Raw genomic sequence first — 18,739 nt, 5'->3', positions numbered from 1 at the left:
CCCTTGTTCTAGACTCCCCCCACCAGAGGAAATCGTTTCTCTCTATCTACCCTTTCAAATGCTTTTATCATTTTAAAAACCTCGATTAGATAACCCCTCAAGCTTCTATACTCGAGGGAATGCAAACCGAGTCAATGCAACCAGACTGATACCTGGGATGGCAAGAATGACGTATGAGGAGAGGTTGGGTCAATTGGGCTTATATTCACTGGAGTTTAGAAGAATGAGAGGGGATCTCATTGAAACTTATAAAATTCTAACAGGACTAGACAGACTAGATGCAGGAAGGATGTTCCCGATGGTCGGGGAGTCCAGAACCAGGGGTCACAGTCTAAGGATAAGGGGTAAGCCATTTAGGACTGAGATGAGGAGGAATTTCTTCACCCAGAGAGTGGTGAACCTGTGGAATTCTCTACCACAGAAGGCAGTTGAGGCCAATTCATTAAATATATTCAAGAAGGAGTTGGATATATTTCTTAAGGCTAAAGGGATCAAGGGATTTGGGGAGAAAGCAGGGACAGGGTACTGAATTTGAATGATCAGCCATGATCTCATTAAATGGCAGAGCAGGCTCGAGGGGCCAAATGGCCTACTCCTGCTCCTATCTTCTATGCTAACCTGTCCTCAAAATGTAACCCTTTTAGCCCCTATTATAGTGAATTTACAATGTACCCCCTCCAAGGCCAAGATATTCTTCCGGAGGTGCTGTGCCTAATCTCCAGATGGGGTCTGACCACGGCTCTGTACAACTGAAGCATATCTTCCATCCCTTTGTATTCCAGCCCTCTTGAGACAAAGGCCAACGTTCCATCAGTCATTAAATACCCGGGGAGAATGCAGGCTTTATGCACATGGCTTAGTCAAACAGCAGCCCCCTCTGCAGAGGCAACAGATCAGTTAAACTAATTACAATGTTCTTGGCTATTCAGGATGTCCCTACCAAGTTGGTGGCGAAGGCTGTGGCACTTCCGATGACAGTGCGAGGACACTGGTTCCTGAGCCCACGCACAGAGTACAGCGTCGCTGTCCAGACTGCCATCAAGCAGAGCGACGGAGAATACCTTGTGTCTGACTGGAGTGAGGTGGTGGAATTCTGCACGGGAGGTGAGCAGTCTGATTCAGTGTCTGAAATCACATTCCTGTTACACTCAATAACTCTGCCCAACTAGATCGTAGTTACACTCGGTGACAGTAACCGACTAGATCCTGGTTACACTCGGTGACAGTAACCGACTAGATCGTAGTTACACTCGGTGACAGTAACCGACTAGATCCTGGTTACACTCGGTGACAGTAACCGACTAGATCCTGGTTACACTCAATGACAGTAACCAACTAGATCCTGGTTACACTCAATGACAGTAACCGACTAGATCGTAGTTACACTCGGTGACAGTAACCGACTAGATCCTGGTTACACTCAATGACAGTAACCGACTAGATCCTGGTTACACTCAATGACAGTAACCGACTAGATCGTAGTTACACTCGGTGACAGTAACCGACTAGATCCTGGTTACACTCGGTGACAGTAACCGACTAGATCGTAGTTACACTCGGTGACAGTAACCGACTAGATCCTGGTTACACTCGGTGACAGTAACCGACTAGATCCTGGTTACACTCAATGACAGTAACCGACTAGATCCTGGTTACACTCAATGACAGTAACCGACTAGATCGTAGTTACACTCGGTGACAGTAACCGACTAGATCCTGGTTACACTCAATGACAGTAACCGACTAGATCCTGGTTACACTCAATGACAGTAACCGACTAGATCGTAGTTACACTCGGTGACAGTAACCGACTAGATCCTGGTTACACTCAATGACAGTAACCGACTAGATCCTGGTTACACTCAATGACAGTAACCGACTAGATCCTGGTTACACTCGGTGACAGTAACCGACTAGATCCTGGTTACACTCAATGACAGTAACCGACTAGATCCTGGTTACACTCGGTGACAGTAACTGACTAGATCCTGGTTACACTCGGTGACAGTAACCGACTAGATCCTGGTTACACTCGGTGACAGTAACCGACTAGATCCTGGTTACACTCAATGACAGTAACCGACTAGATCCTGGTTACACTCGGTAACAGTAACCGACTAGATCCTGGTTACACTCGGTGACAGTAACCGACTAGATCCTGGTTACACTCGGTGACAGTAACCGACTAGATCCTGGTTACACTCAATGACAGTAACCGACTAGATCCTGGTTACACTCGGTGACAGTAACCCACTAGATCCTGGTTACACTCGGTGACAGTAACCGACTAGATCCTGGTTACACTCAATGACAGTAACCAACTAGATCCTGGTTACACTCAATGACAGTAACCAACTAGATCCTGGTTACACTCAATGACAGTAACCAACTAGATCCTGGTTACACTCAATGACAGTAACCAACTAGATCCCATTTAGGGACAGGAATTGCAAGGCAAAAAAATCTAGTTTGCATTGCTGAAGATAGAAGGACAGGGAGATAAGGTGGTTAAGAAGGCATACGGGATACTTTCCTTTATTAACCGAATCATAGAATACAAGAGCAGGGAGGTTATACTAGAACTGTATAAAACACTAGTTAGGCCTCAGCTAGAGTACTGTGTACAGTTCTGGTCACCACATTACAGGAAAGATATGATTTCACTAGAGAGGGTACAGAGGAGATTTACCAGGATGTCGCCAGGACTGGAGAATTTTAGCTATGAGGAAAGATTGGACAGGCTGGGGTTGTTTTCTTTGGAACAGAGGAGGCTGAGGGGGGATTTAATTGAGGTGTATAAAATTATGTGGGGCCTAGACAGAATGAATTGGAAGGATTTATTTCCCTTAACAGAGAGGTCAATAACCAGGGGACATAGATTTAAAGTAATTGGTAGAAGGATTACAGGGGAGATGAGGAGAACTTTTTTCACCCAGAGGGTGGTGGGGGTCTGGAACTCACTGCCTGAAAGGGTGGTAGAGGCAGAAACCCGCATTCCATTTAAAAATGATTGGATATGCACTTGAAGTGCCGTAACCTACAAGGCTACAGGCCAAGAGCTGAAAAGTGGGATTAGGCTGGATAGCTGTTTCTCAGCCAGCACTGACATAATGGGCACTGTTTACACTCTGTGATAGACTGGAACCTGTTTACACTCTGTGATAGACTGGAACCTGTTTACACTCTGTGACAGACTGGAACCTGTTTATACTCAGTGACAGACTGGAACCTGTTTACAGTCAGTGACAGACTGACCTGTTTACACTCAGTGACAGACTGGAACCTGTTTACACTCAGTGACAGACAGGAACATGTTTACACTCAGTGACAGACTGGAACCTGTTTACACTCAGTGACAGACAGGAACATGTTTACACTCAGTGACAGACTGGAACCTGTTTACACTCAGTGACAGACTGGAACCTGTTTATACTCAGTGACAGACTGGAACCTGGTTACACTCAGTGACAGACTGGACCCTGTTTACACTCAGTGACAGACTGGAACCTGTTTACAGTCAGTGACAGACTGGAACCTGTTTACACTCAGTGACAGACTGGAACCTGTTTATACTCAGTGACAGACTGGAACCTGGTTACACTCAGTGACAGACTGGACCCTGTTTACACTCAGTGACAGACTGGAACCTGTTTACACTCAGTGACAGACTGGAACCTGTTTACAGTCGGCGATGGCGATTGGCTTATTTTAATTCACTCTTTTTCTTTTCTTTTTCATCGCAGCTCTCAGGTTTTGAGGTTTTCTGGAAAACTGCAAAATCTAAACCAAAGCCCAGCAGACTATATTTAGGAAAAAACTAAATAAAACAAAGACCTCTGTGACTTATGTCTACAGTCTGGTTTCTTTGTGTGGATCCCTGTGAATCTTAACACTCTCCCAGAGATATCTAGTGAATATTAACACTCTCCCAGAGGTATCTGGTGAATATTAACACCTCCAAGATATTTCCTGTGAATTTTAACACTCCCAGATAACCTGTGAATATTAACATTCTCCCAGAGATATCCTGTGGATATCAACACTCTCCCGGAGGTATCCGGAGAATATTAAAACTCTCCCAGAGATATCTAGTGAATATTAACACTCTCCCAGATATATCCTGTGAATATTAACACCTCCCAGAGATATCATGTGAATATTAACATCTTCCAGAGATATCCTGTGAATATTAACATCTTCCAGAGATATCCTGTGAATATTAACACCTCCCAGAGATATCCTGTGGATATTAACACCTCCCAGAGATATCCTGTGAATATTAACACCTCCCAGAGATATCCTGTGAATATTAACATCTCCCAGAGATATCCTGTGAATATTAACACCTCCCAGAGATATCCTGTGAATATTAACATCTTCCAGAGATATCCTGTGAATATTAACATCTTCCAGAGATATCCTGTGAATATTAACACCTCCCAGAGATATCCTGTGAATATTAACACCTCCCAGAGATATCCTGTGAATATTAACATCTTCCAGAGATATCCTGTGAATATTAACACCTCCCAGAGATATCCTGTGAATATTAACACCTCCCAGAGATATCCTGTGAATATTAACATCTTCCAGAGATATCCTGTGAATATTAACACCTCCCAGAGATATCCTGTGGATATTAACACCTCCCAGAGATATCCTGTGAATATTAACATCTTCCAGAGATATCCTGTGAATATTAACACCTCCCAGAGATATCCTGTGGATATTAACACCTCCCAGAGATATCCGGTGAATATTAACACCTCCCAGAGATATCCTGTGGATATTAACACCTCCCAGAGATATCCTGTGGATATTAACACCTCCCAGAGATATCCGGTGAATATTAACACCTCCCAGAGATATCCTGTGGATATTAACACCTCCCAGAGATATCCTGTGGATATTAACACCTCCCAGAGATATCCTGTGGATATTAACACCTCCCAGAGATATCCTGTGAATAGTAACATCTTCCAGAGATATCCTGTGAATATTAACACCTCCCAGAGATATCCTGTGAATATTAACATCTTCCAGAGATATCCTGTGAATATTAACACCTCCCAGAGATATCCTGTGAATATTAACATCTTCCAGAGATATCCTGTGAATATTAACATCTTCCAGAGATACTCTGTGAATATTAACATCTTCCAGAGATATCCTGTGAATATTAACATCTCCCAGAGATAGCCTGTGAATATTAACACCTCCCAGAGATATCCTGTGAATATTAACATCTTCCAGAGATATCCTGTGAATATTAACATCTTCCAGAGATACTCTGTGAATATTAACATCTCCCAGAGATATCCTGTGAATATTAACATCTTCCAGAGATATCCTGTGAATATTAACATCTTCCAGAGATACTCTGTGAATATTAACATCTCCCAGAGATATCCTGTGAATATTAACACCTCCCAGAGATATCCTGTGAATATTAACACCTCCCAGAGATATCCTGTGAATATTAACATCTCCCAGAGATATCCTGTGAATATTAACATCTTCCAGAGATATCCTGTGAATATTAACATCTTCCAGAGATACTCTGTGAATATTAACACCTCCCAGAGATATCCTGTGGATATTAACATCTTCCAGAGATACTCTGTGAATATTAACATCTCCCAGAGATAGCCTGTGAATATTAACACTCTCCCAGAGATATCCTGTGAATATTAACATCTCCCAGAGATATCCTGTGAATATTAACATCTTCCAGAGATATCCTGTGAATATTAACATCTTCCAGAGATACTCTGTGAATATTAACACCTCCCAGAGATATCCTGTGGATATTAACATCTCCCAGAGATATCCTGTGAATATTAACATCTCCCAGAGATAGCCTGTGAATATTAACACCTCCCAGAGATATCCTGTGAATATTAACATCTCCCAGAGATATCCTGTGAATATTAACACCTCCCAGAGATATCCTGTGAATATTAACATCTCCCAGAGATAGCCTGTGAATATTAACACCTCCCAGAGATATCCTGTGAATATTAACATCTCCCAGAGATATCCTGTGAATATTAACATCTCCCAGAGATATCCTGTGAATATTAACACCTCCCAGAGATATCCTGTGAATATTAACACTCTTCCAGAGATATCCTGTGAATATTAACATCTCCCAGAGATATCCTGTGAATATTAGCACCTCTCACAGATATGCTGTGAATATTAACACATCCCAGAGGTATCCTGTGAATATTAACATCTTCCAGAGATATCCTGTGAATATTAACACCTCCCAGAGATATCCTGTGAATATTAACACCTCCCACAGATATCCTGTGAATATTAACACCTCCCACAGATATCCTGTGAATATTAACACCTCCCACAGATATCCTGTGAATATTAACACCTCCCACAGATATCCTGTGAATATTAACACCTCCCACAGATATCCTGTGAATATTAACACCTCCCACAGATATCCTGTGAATATTAACACCTCCCAGAGATATCCTGTGAATATTAACACCTCCCAAAGATATCCTGTGAATATTAACACCTCCCAGAGATATCCTGTGAATATTAACACCTCCCAAAGATATCCTGTGAATATTAACATCTCCCAGAGATAGCCTGTGAATATTAACATCTCCCAGAGATATCCTGTGAATATTAGCACCTCTCACAGATATCCTGTGAATATTAACATCTCCCAGAGATATCCTGTGAATATTAGCACCTCTCACAGATATGCTGTGAATATTAACACCTCCCAGAGATATCCTGTGAATATTAGCACCTCTCACAGATATCCTGTGAATATTAACACCTCCCAGAGATATCCTGTGAATATTAACACCTCCCAGAGATATCCTGTGAATATTAACACCTCCCAGAGATATCCTGTGAATATTAACACCTCCCAGAGATATCCTGTGAATATTAAAACTCTCCCAGAGATATCCTGTGAATATTAACACCTCCCAGAGATATCCTGTGAATATTAACACCTCCCAGAGATATCCTGTGAATATTAACATCTCCCAGAGATACTCTGTGAATATTAACACCTCCCAAAGATATCCTGTGAATATTAACACCTCCCAGAGATATCCGGTGAATATTAACATCTCCCAGAGATACTCTGTGAATATTAACACTCTCCCAGAGATATCCTGTGAATATTAACACCTCCCAGAGATATCCTGTGAATATTAACACCTCCCAAAGATATCCTGTGAATATTAACACCTCCCAGAGATATCCTGTGGATATTAACACCTCCCAGAGATATCCTGTGGATATTAACACCTCCCAGAGATATCCTGTGAATATTAACACCTCCCAGAGATATCCTGTGGATATTAACACCTCCCAGAGATATCCTGTGGATATTAACATCTCCCAGAGATATCCTGTGGATATTAACATCTCCCAGAGATATCCTGTGGATATTAACACTCTTCCAGAGATATCCGGTGAATATGAACACCTCCCAGAGATATCCTGTGAATATTAACACCTCCCAGAGATATCCGGTGAATATTAACACTCTCCCAGAGATATCCTGTGAATATTAACACCTCCCAGAGATATCCTGTGGATATTAACACCTCCCAGAGATATCCTGTGGATATTAACATCTCCCAGAGATATCCTGTGGATATTAACATCTCCCAGAGATATCCTGTGGATATTAACACTCTTCCAGAGATATCCGGTGAATATTAACACCTCCCAGAGATATCCTGTGAATATTAACACCTCCCAGAGATATCCTGTGAATATTAACACTCTCCCAGAGATATCCTGTGAATATTAACACTCTCCGTGGTTGCTCCGTGTAAATACTGATTATGTGCTAATATTCACAATGGGTCCCTGAGGTGGAGGGGAAGCTGTCGGGGGAAGCAGCAGTTCGCTCATACCCAACCTATTGGCCAGGCAGAGAACAGTAGGGATCGTGGAATCGGGTATAGACAGATAATTAACAGGGTGCGAAGAGACATTATCCTACGATGTAGCTAACTCCCTGTGGATGTGTTTCCCAGATTATTCCACTGCCCACCTGAAACAGTTACTGGAGAAGGCGGAAGTCATTGCTGGACGTATGCTGAGATTCTCTGTCTTCTATCGGAACCAGCACAAGGAATACTTCGAATACATAAGGTACTATGGCCTAGAAATTTGGTGGCGCCCCTCGCCTGGGCGCCGGAAGTACCGCCCCAGAAGGAGCCGCGAGCGCCAGCGAGAAATTCAGTTTCAGCGCCCCAAACGGAAGCGGGGCGCTGCTCGAGGCGCCCCGCATCCGTCTTGGGGCGCTGCAACTGAAAATCGCAGCGCAACGTGCCGCAGCGCCACATGCTGCGGCACGGCGAGCTGCGGTACTGCAGGCCTTCCTCCCCTTCTTAAAGGGGAGGGGCCTGCTGCAGCGCGATCCGACATCGCGAGTGCCGGCAAAAGAGCCCGGCAGCGAGGAGAAGTGCCGGGCTCTTGGGACACAGCCGGCACAACGCGGGGGGGGGGTGCTGCTCAGAAGGCCGGGGACGGCAGCGCGGAGAGGTGCTGGCAGGTGGCCAGCCAAAAAAATGGCCGCCCCGCACCTCTCCTTTAAATAGCGCCTCTACCGCCGCAGGTAGGCCCCATTTGAACCGGTCGCAGGTTGCGACCGGCGTTACAGCGGGGGGCGCTACCAAATATCGCGATCGGGGCGGTACCTGGGCGCTGCGCACACCGATGACATCATCGGTGGTGGCGCAGCGCTACAGGCTAACGCCGCCATTAGCGCCCCTCTAAATTTTGCGGGAGGCGTGGCCAGTGCCGCTAAACCCACTAAGTGCCTTCTTTGGGCGCTAACTGGTGGCGCAACCCACCAAATTTCATGGCCTATATTTATTACCTATTCCTATTTGACCCTTAGCAGAGCTTCTGACCCCATATCCTCTCCATCAACAACACTGCCTACCTCCATCTCCATAACTTCATCGACAGCACCTCCCAAACCAGCAACCTCTACCGCCGAGAAGGACAAGGGCAGCAGGCGCATGGGAACACCACCACCTCCAAGTTCCCCCCCAAGTCAAACACCATCCTGACTTGGAAATATATCGCCATTCCTTCATCGTCGCTGGGCCAAAATCCTGGCGCTCCTTCCCTAATAGCACTGTGGGGATACCTTCTCTACACGGACTGCAGCGGTTCAAGAAGGCAGCTCACCACCACCTCCTCAAGGGCAATTAGGGATGGGCAATAAATGCTGGGCTTCCAGCGACGCCCACATCCCGTGAACAAATGAAAAACATATCGCCCGTCTCCACCCCTGCCTCAGCTCATCTGCTGCTGAAACCCTCATCCATGCCTTTGTTACCTCTAGACTTAACTATTCCAACACACTCCTGGCCGGCCTCCCATCTTGCACCCTACGTAAACTTGAGCTCATCCAAAACTCTGCTGCCCGTGTCCTAACTCACACCAAGTCCCGTTCACCCATCACCCCCTGTGCTCACTGCTGCCCGTATCCTAACTCGCACCAAGTCCCGTTCACCCATCACCCCCTGTGCTCACTGCTGCCCGTATCCTAACTCACACCAAGTCCCGTTCACCCATCACCCCCTGTGCTCACTGCCCCGTGTCCTAACTCACACCCAGTCCCGTTCACCCATCACCCCCTGTGCTCACTGCCCCGTGTCCTAACTCACACCCAGTCCCGTTCACCCATCACATCTGTGCTCACTGCCCCGTGTCCTAACTCGCACCAAGTCCCGTTCACCCATCACCTCTGTGCTCACTGCCCCGTGTCCTAACTCGCACCAAGTCCCATTCACCCATCACCTCTGTGCTCACTGCCCTGTGTCCTAACTCACACCAAGTCCCGTTCACCCATCACCCCCTGTGCTCACTGCTGCCCGTATCCTAACTCGCACCAAGTCCCGTTCACCCATCACCTCTGTGCTCACTGCTGCCCGTACCCTAACTCACACCAAGTCCCGTTCACCCATCACCTCTGTGCTCACTGACCTACATTGCTTCCCAGTCCGACAACGCCTAAATTTTAAAACTCCGATCCTTGTTTTCAAATCCCTCCATGGCTTCACCTCTCCCCCCCACCCTCCCCCCCATCTCTGTAACCTCCTCCAGCCTTACAACCCTCCGAGATTTCTGTGGTCCTCCAATTCTGGCCTCTTACACATCCGATTTCCAACGCTCTACCATTGGTGGCCGTGCCATCAGCTGCCTAGGCCTTACGCTCTGGGCTTCCCTCCCTGGACCTCTCTATCTCTCTCGCTTCCTTTAAGTCACTTCTCAAAACCTACTTCTTTGATCAAGCTTTTGATCACTTGTCCCAATATCTCCTTATGTGGCTGGGTGTCAATTTTTTGCTAATTCCATGCCTGCGAAGCGCCTTGGGACGTTTTACTACATTAAATGCGCTATATAAATGCAAGTTGATGTTGTAGTAAAAGCGATCAGACGTGATCCAGGGAAGGGCAGCATGGGGTCAGCTTCCTACCCCAACAATGCCGGTGTGGTTTGACGCTCCACTGCACTTTTTTAAATTTGTTCATGGGATGTGGACGTCGCTGCAGCTTTACTCTGTATCTAACCCATGCTGTACCTGCCCTGGGACTGTTTGGGACAGTGTAGAGGGAGCTTTACTCTGTATCCAACCCGTGCTGTACCTGCCCTGGGAGTGTTTGATGGGACAGTGTAGAGGGAGTGTTTGATGGGACAGTGTAGAGGGAGCTTTACTCTGTATCTAACCCGTGCCATACCTGCCCTGTGAGTGTTTGATGGGACAGTGTAGAGAGAGCTTTACTCTGTATCTAACCCGTGCTGTACCTGCCCTGGGATTGTTTGATGGGACAGTGTAGAGGGAGCTTTACTCTGTATCTAACCCGTGCTGTACCTGCCCTGGGAGTGTTTGATGGGACAGTGTAGAGGGAGCTTTACTCTGTATCTAACCTGTGCTGTACTTGCCCTGGGAGTGTTTGATGGGACAGTGTAGAGGGAGCTTTACTCTGTATCTAACCCGTGCTGTACCTGCCCTGGGAGTGTTTGATGGGTCAGTGTAGAGGGAGCTTTACTCTGTATCTAACCCATACTGTGCTGCCTTCCTTTAGGAATTTATGTTAGTTTTCCAGTTAATTCAGGGGTTTGAGTAATTTGGGTCGATTTCCATTGTGTGCCGCCACCTAGTGGATATTTGGTACCTAGCAAGTGCAGTAAAGCACAGTAAAGTGCAGTAAAGTAAACTACTGCATATCACAGACTTGCAGCCACACATGGTCTGGGAAGTTATATTCTTGTCACGCTCCAGCCTTGGACACTATTTGTCTGTAAGTACTTGAGAATGTTATAGATGATTAGTATACACTATATTTTGCAGAAAATGTTTAGTTTGTAACTTTTCTCTGTAAGCAAACTTACACAGCTAGCCGTGAAGTGCTCGCTCTCTGTCTAGCTGGTTAACTTGTAGCTGTATTTTGATGCACTATGTACAGGGCTAATTTAAAGAGAATGCCTTTCAGTTTGCTAAATGTATATTCACAGTAAGCTGTGTTTCCACGTGTTTTGGTAAGTTACATGCCAAATGTACTGTGTTGCTCAGGCGTACCTAAATTTGTGTATGCATATCAGTTATGTGCTTGTGTACTAATGTGTGCTTCCATTTCTGTATTGTATTTCAGTTTCACAATAAGAATCTTTCAGTAAAGTTTACAAGAAAAGTCAAGCCTTGTGATTTTTATGGGAAGATATCAAGTTGTTAGCTACCTGTCTAGCTCTGCATAGGAACGCGCTGCAAGGGCAGAATAGTGAAAAGACAGCAGCACAGCGGGCTCAACCACAAGAAGATACCACTCAGCTACCATGAGTCTACGCTCAGGAAGACAATATACCATAGAGGACGTCGACCAGCCAACCAAGAAGCATGAGCCTCTTCGAGCAAATGATGCCAAGTCACAGTCCTCTAAAGCATCCTTTAGATCATCTCGGCGGTCCAGCAGACCGTCGTCATCGACAGCTTCTGCAGCCGCCAAAGCACGTGCCAAGGCAAAAGCTGCCCAGGCTCAATTGTCCTTCGCTGAAAAAGAAGCTAGTGTGATGAAGCAGAGAGCTGACCTCGACGCCAGTCTCCACATTCTCCAAAGCCAGAGAGCTGCCGCTGCCGCTGCCGCTGAAGCTGCAGCTTATGAAGAAGGTGAGGAGAACGAAGGCGGGGAGCACAGCCATGAAGCATATGTTCTAGAACAGCCCCTCAGTCCAGTGCAACGTACAAGTGAGTATGTCCAACAACACTCCAAATTGTTCTTCAAGGAAACATCCAGGTATCTCGACGCAGAACCAGCTACTCACCACAGTAACAAACAGCCTGTTTTCGGAGACACTGAGCTTAAAAGAGAAGAAGCAAGTAAGACTTACCTACAGAGACCTCCACAGCACTCGGCCAATCCAGCCAAGCAGTCCTCACCCGAGCCACAAGGTGCACAAGACCTCGCTAGGTACCTCATCCGCCGAGAATTGTTAAGTTCAGGTCTTCTAGAATTTGATGACCGTCCTGAAAATTATTGGTCATGGAAAGCATCCTTCCTGAGTACCACCAAGGACTTGAATCTGTCAGCCAGAGAAGAACTAGATTTGATGACAAAGTGGCTCGGAGCTGAGTCGTCAGAACAGGCGAAGAGAATTCGCTCAGCGCACATCCGCAATCCCACAGCAGGCCTCAACCTGGTTTGGCAACATCTCGAAGACTGTTATGGGACACCAGAAGTCATTGAACACGCACTACTTAAGAAGATTGAGGACTTTCCGAAGCTAACCAACAAAGATAATGTCGAGCTTCGAGAACTGGGTGACATTCTCCTCGAACTGGAGTGTGCTAAGGGAGAAGGTTACCTGACAGGCCTCTCGTATTTGGATACAGCTCGTGGGGTAAACCCAATAGTGGAAAAGCTCCCCTACAACCTTCAAGAGAAATGGATAGCTAAGGGATCCAAGTACAAGGAGGACTACGGAGTGGCATTTTCCCCCCTTCTCTCTCTTCTCCAGGTTCGTCCAACAACAGGCAAAGGTGAGGAATGATCCAAGTTTCACTTTCTCCACCTCCAGCAGTTACCCTCCTTCGAGAACAGAGAAACCCACAAAGTACAGCAACAAAGCCTCTGTGAGCGTGCACAAAACAGATGTTCCAGCCGAACCCTCAGTCAACCAATCCAGTTCTGCTGGGAATAAAGTGGATGACCCAGATCATCAGTGTCCAATACACAAGAAGCCCCACCCACTCAAAAAGTGTCGAAGCTTTAGAGGCAAGCCTATTGATGAGCGCAAATCATACCTGAAAGAGAATCGCATCTGCTTCAGGTGTTGTGGGTCGACTATGCACATGGCAAAAGACTGCAAGATGACAATCAAGTGCTTCGAGTGCAACAGTGAAAAACACATCGCAGCCCTGCATCCAGGTCCTCCTCCTTCGACCACCGAGAGTGCTGCAGTTGACAAAGAGGATAGCGGGGAGCAAAGCGAAAGCACATCTTCTTCAGTCACCTCCAAGTGTACAGAGGTTTGTGGAAATGCAAGCAGCCCACGCTCATGCTCCAAAATCTGCTTGGTTAAAGCGTATCCTGCAGGGAGAAAGGAGAAGGCAATCAAGATGTATGCAGTGCTTGATGAGCAAAGTAACAAGTCTCTAGCGAAGACAGAATTCTTCAATCTCTTTGAAGTCAAGGCCAGCGCAGCTCCATACATGCTAAAAACCTGTTCAGGGACAACAGAGACTACGGGTAGGAGAGTTGGCAACTTCATGATCGAGTCCATGGATGGGAAACTACAGCTTCCCCTCCCCACCTTAATTGAGTGTGACATGATGCCAGATGATAGGATGGAAATTCCCTCCCCAGAGGTCGCACGCCATCAGCCCCACCTACAGCCAGTTGCCAACAAGATTCCAGCTGTGGACCCGGACGCTCCAATCCTCCTGCTCTTGGGAAGAGACATCTTAAGGGTGCACAAGGTGCGTGAGCAAATCAACGGGCCCCACAATGCTCCTTATGCGCAGCGGCTTGACCTGGGATGGGTCCTCGTGGGTGGAGTTTGCCTGGGAACAGTCCACAAACCAGCGGATGTCAACGTCTATAAAGCAAACGTGTTGCACAACGGTCGCACATCCTTTCTCAGCCCATGCCCAAACAGGATCCAGGTAAAGGAAGACTACGATGGCATGACGCAGCATCATAGGTCAACCTCCTCTGCCTGTGAGGAAGAGGCAGACCTCACTGTGAGCACAGACAGCCTAGGATGCTCAGTGTTTGAAAGGTCCAAGGATGATGACAAGCCAGCACTATCCATGGACGACAAAGCTTTCCTAACCATCAATGCCCTGAGGAGGTTTTTCTCAATCCATGTTCCAGCCAAACTTCTCCGCTCCGACAGAGGGACTAACTTCGTGGGTGCCTGTAAGGAGTTCGACATCCACACGGACGATGCAGCGGTAAGAAGCTACCTCCAAAAGAAAGGATGCACGTGGGTGTTTAACCCCCCGCATTCATCCCACATGGGTGGTTCATGGGAGAGGCTCATCGGTGTTGCCAGGCGTATTCTGGATGCTATGCTGCTTTGGACGGGACCTACTCATCTCACACACGACGTCTTGAGCATTCTCATGGCTGAAGTCATGGCGATCATTATTGCAAGACCCCTGGTGCCGGTGTCCACCGACCCAGACATGCCTGCAGTCCTCACCCCAGCGATGCTCCTGACTCAAAAGATGAGTGCTATTTCAGCCCCCTCTGGAAACTTCGACATGGCTGAGCAGCACGGGAAGCAGTGGAAGCAAGTCCAGTGTCTTGCAGACACTTTTTGGAAGAGATGGAGAGGAGAGTATTTGTCCACCCTACAGAGCCATAGGAAATAGACAGAAGACAAGCCATATGTCAAAGTGGGAGATGTTGTCTTGCTGAAAGACAGCCAAGCACACAGAAATGAATGGCCAGTGGGACTGGTTGTCAAAACTCTGCCGAGCAGGGACAAGAGGGTCCGCAAGGTGGAGGTGAAGATTGTCAAGGAGGGGACTGTCAAAAGTGTTTCTGAGGCCAGTCTCAGAGATCATAGTCCTCCTTTCTGAAGAAACCTAGACAAAGGATTCTGAGTATGTTTGCAGCCAAAGGACGTTTTCTTTAGGTTTTATTTTGTATCTGTAGTAGTACAATGGAATTGTACCAAGCGGGGAGTGTGCTGCCTTCCTTTAGGAATTTATGTTAGTTTTCCAGTTAATTCAGGGGTTTGAGTAATTTGGGTCGATTTCCATTGTGTGCCGCCACCTAGTGGATATTTGGTACCTAGCAAGTGCAGTAAAGCGCAGTAAAGCACAGTAAAGTAAACTACTGCATATCACAGACCTGCAGCCACACATGGTCTGGGAAGTTATATTCTTGTCACGCTCCAGCCTTGGACACTATTTGTCTGTAAGTACTTGAGACTGTTATAGATGATTAGTGTACACTGTATTTTGCAGAAAATGTTTAGTTTGTAACTTTTCTCTGTAAGCAAACTTACACAGCTAGCCGTGAAGTGCTCACTTTCTGTCTAGCTGGTTAACTTGTAGCTGTATTTTGATGCACTATGTACAGGGCTAATTTAAAGAGAATGCCTTTCAGTCTGCTAAATGTATATTCACAGTAAGCTGTGTTTCCACGTGTTTTGGTAAGTTACATGCCAAATGTACTGTGTTGCTCAGGCGTACCTAAATTTGTGTATGCATATCAGTTATGTGCTTGTGTACTAATGTGTGCTTCCATTTCTGTATTGTATTTCAGTTTCACAATAAGAATCTTTCAGTAAAGTTTACAAGCAAAGTCAAGCCTTGTGATTTTTATGGGAAGATATCAAGTTGTTAGCTACCTGTCTAGCTCTGCATAGGAACGCGCTGCAAGGGCAGCATACGTACTGTACCTGCCCTGGGAGTGTTTGATGGGACAGTGTAGAGGAGGGAGGATGGGTGGATCCATTCTGGGTAGCTTTTGTGTTGCGAATGAGCTGCTGGTGGAGAGTCCCTGACTTTAACCGGTTTCTGTTTCAGGATGCACCACGATGGTGTCATGCAGCCGTACCTGAAGGACAGCAGTGGCAGCCACGGCTCACCGGTCAGCGGGATGCTGCACGGGATCTTCTTCAGCTGCAACACTGAGTTCAACACTGGGGAGCCGCAACTGGACTCTCCCTACGGGCGGCTCCGATTCCACGTGGAGGCTGAGCAGCTCTTCAACCCCGGCACCAACCTGTACTTTGCCGACTTCTACTGCATGTACACCGCCTACCACTACGTCATCCTGGTGCTGGCGCCGAAGGGCTCCCCCGGTGACCTCTTCTGCCAGGAGCGGCTGCCCCTGCTCGACAGCACCCACAATCGCTTCCTGACCTGCACCGAGGGCCCAGAGGGCCAGCTGGTCTTCCACCATGCCCAGGACCTCATCTTGGAACTGATCTACACCCAGCCGCTCAGCCTGGTCCAGGGCACCCTGGGGGAGATTGGCGGCCACCAGCTCATGAGTCTCTCCACAGCCGATGCCAAGAAGGACCCGAGCTGCAAGACCTGCAACATCAGCGTTGGGCGTTAGGGGCAGGGGGGCGCGGGCAGGTGGGTGGGGGGCACAAGGGGGGGGGGTGAAAGCCAGCCGTCAGATCTACTGTGAGCAAATGGCCTTCAAGACACTGCACCGGGGGGGGGTGGGTGGGTGGAGGGGTTCAGTCTGTAGGATTGACTCCCCCAAATACACTTTAGTTAATTGTAATCCAGATGAAGAAACGAGGCTTCGACAATTGGACACGAAGGAAGTCAAAGCACTAACAAACACCCAGAGACATTTTGGGTAATGGAGAGGGTCCAGAAATTTCTTTGTACAGAAGGTGCTAATATAACACAAATGGACACGGTCCCATTATATACAAGGACTCGTCTCTGCTGTGTCTATTTATTACCAGTTTTAATGTGATCGTGCAGCACATACGCTTGAAGTGCCCCTGGATTCCCGCACGGTGGAAGCCCATTCAGCAAAGAGCAGACGACAGACAGCACAATCCAGCCTCTATCTATCGGAGGGCTGACTCTTTCTCTGCGACGCACCGTTACTTTCTGCAGTGATACGATCAAACCGAAGTCCAGTGGAAGAACACCTCTCAGTCGTTGACACATCAAACCTTGTGAGCACAAATGGAACCTTAACTCAACACTTTAACCCCCCCCCCCCCCGAAGCACAACGTATCTTCCCTGTTTCTGCACCAATCTCTAATTGTAATTAGGAAGATCAAGAAGACCTTTCAATGCCAATTTAACCGGAGCCAGAGATCTATTGAACCGGGGCTGCTTTCCCAGCGCTAATCATCCGTCAAATCTGGACTGCTCTATCCTTCAAATATTCCGTGATTGTACCTCAGCCACGACAGCAAGTACTGCATCACTGGTTTGGCCGAAATTGTCTCACAGACATGCCACTAACCGGATTAGTCCCACAATTAACACGGGCCAATAGGACCCAGAAACATTCAAGTGAGGCTATCCCTTGTAGATATGTTGCTCTCTGTGAACGAGGCCTGGCTCGGAGTCATCCCTTACACCAGCAGGTCCTGATGGACAGCTGATGGGTCTTTCATTCCCATTTCCCCAAGTGTTGCCAACTCTGGTTGCACGTATTCCTGGCGGTGTCATCACATGATCTCCAGCCTCCAGCCGCCTCCCTTGGTCAAATAGTCCTTTTCTCATCACCAATACTTTTGTAACAATAGTGTTCAAGGAAATGGGAGGAAAAAAAACACACACACACACACACAGTGTGAAATGGCCCGATGACTTTTCTCACGGGTTGCACGTCGGGAGATTAATGCTGAATTCCTGGAGACTCCTGGACAATCCTGGAGGGTTGGAAGCTCGTCATTCTTCCCACCCACCCACCACCAGTTAGGAATTCTTTCCTCGCACCATTCGGGTCTGCTGCTGTCTCTTAAAGGGGCATTGTCATTACTTTCCTGACCGGACTCTGTCAGCAGGCTGGGGTCAGTGAGTGGGTCCTGTTGCAGTGTGTGACCTCCTATCTGCACACCGGTCTTTTTTATTCGTTCTGGGGATCTGGGCGTCGCTGGCAAGGCCAGCATTTATTGCCCGTACCTAATTGCCCTTGAGAAGGTGGTGGTGAGCCGCCTTCTTGAACCACTGCGGTCCATGAGGTGAAGGTGCTCCTACAGTGCAGGTAGTGTCTGTGCATGTGCATCTCCGTATCCAAGCGTGTGCGCTTTTAAAAACAGTCTCGGCCGGTGGCGCAAACCAGGCGGTATCAGATCGGCCGCCCGTTATACGCCGCGCCTATCAGACGAATTTCTAGGCCGTAACGCTCCGTGGCCACTGTACTGCGCACACCCCCACACACACATTCACCTCCCCTGACAGCTGTGGGTCGTTCCCTCCCCGGCACTTTCCCTTTGTGTTGTTTGAAAACCCTGGAAACAGACTTTTGTTCCACCTTTCACTTGTGTTTGGTTTGGAAGTAATTGTCACACAAAGGGTGGCGGAAATCTGGAACTCCCCCCCGCCCCCCCCCCCAAAAAGCCGTGGATGGTGGGGGACAATTGGTGCTTTCAAGACTGAGATGGAATCGATTTTTGTTGGGTGAAAGTATTGAGGGATATGGAGCAAAGGTGGGTAAATGGTGTTAAGATCAGCCATGATCTCATTGAATGATGTAGCAGGCTCGAGGGGCTGAATGGCCTCCTCTT

The 18,739-nt window shown here is 47.3% G+C and overlaps 1 protein-coding gene across 3 annotated transcripts in view; it reads left to right on the top strand.

Moving 5' to 3' along the window:
• LOC147098058 (phytanoyl-CoA hydroxylase-interacting protein-like) overlaps positions 1-16,604 on the top strand; it is a 170,011-nt gene extending 153,407 nt beyond the window's left edge. For all 3 annotated transcript variants that reach the window (XM_085970855.1, XM_085970853.1, XM_085970854.1), the window contains 3 exons: positions 930-1,104; positions 8,031-8,148; positions 16,052-16,604. In XM_085970855.1, the coding sequence (XP_085826981.1) occupies positions 930-1,104; positions 8,031-8,148; positions 16,052-16,589 (831 nt within the window). In that variant the 3' untranslated portion in view covers positions 16,590-16,604. The remainder of the gene's footprint in view (positions 1-929; positions 1,105-8,030; positions 8,149-16,051) is intronic.
• The last annotated feature ends 2,135 nt before the right edge of the window (positions 16,605-18,739 follow it).

This window comes from Somniosus microcephalus, chromosome 30 (genome assembly GCF_052327205.1).
Source record: "Somniosus microcephalus isolate GS21.2 chromosome 30, FLI_Smic_1.0, whole genome shotgun sequence".
NCBI classification, from domain to species: Eukaryota; Metazoa; Chordata; class Chondrichthyes; order Squaliformes; family Somniosidae; genus Somniosus; species Somniosus microcephalus.
This window is presented reverse-complemented; position numbering and strand designations above follow the sequence as displayed.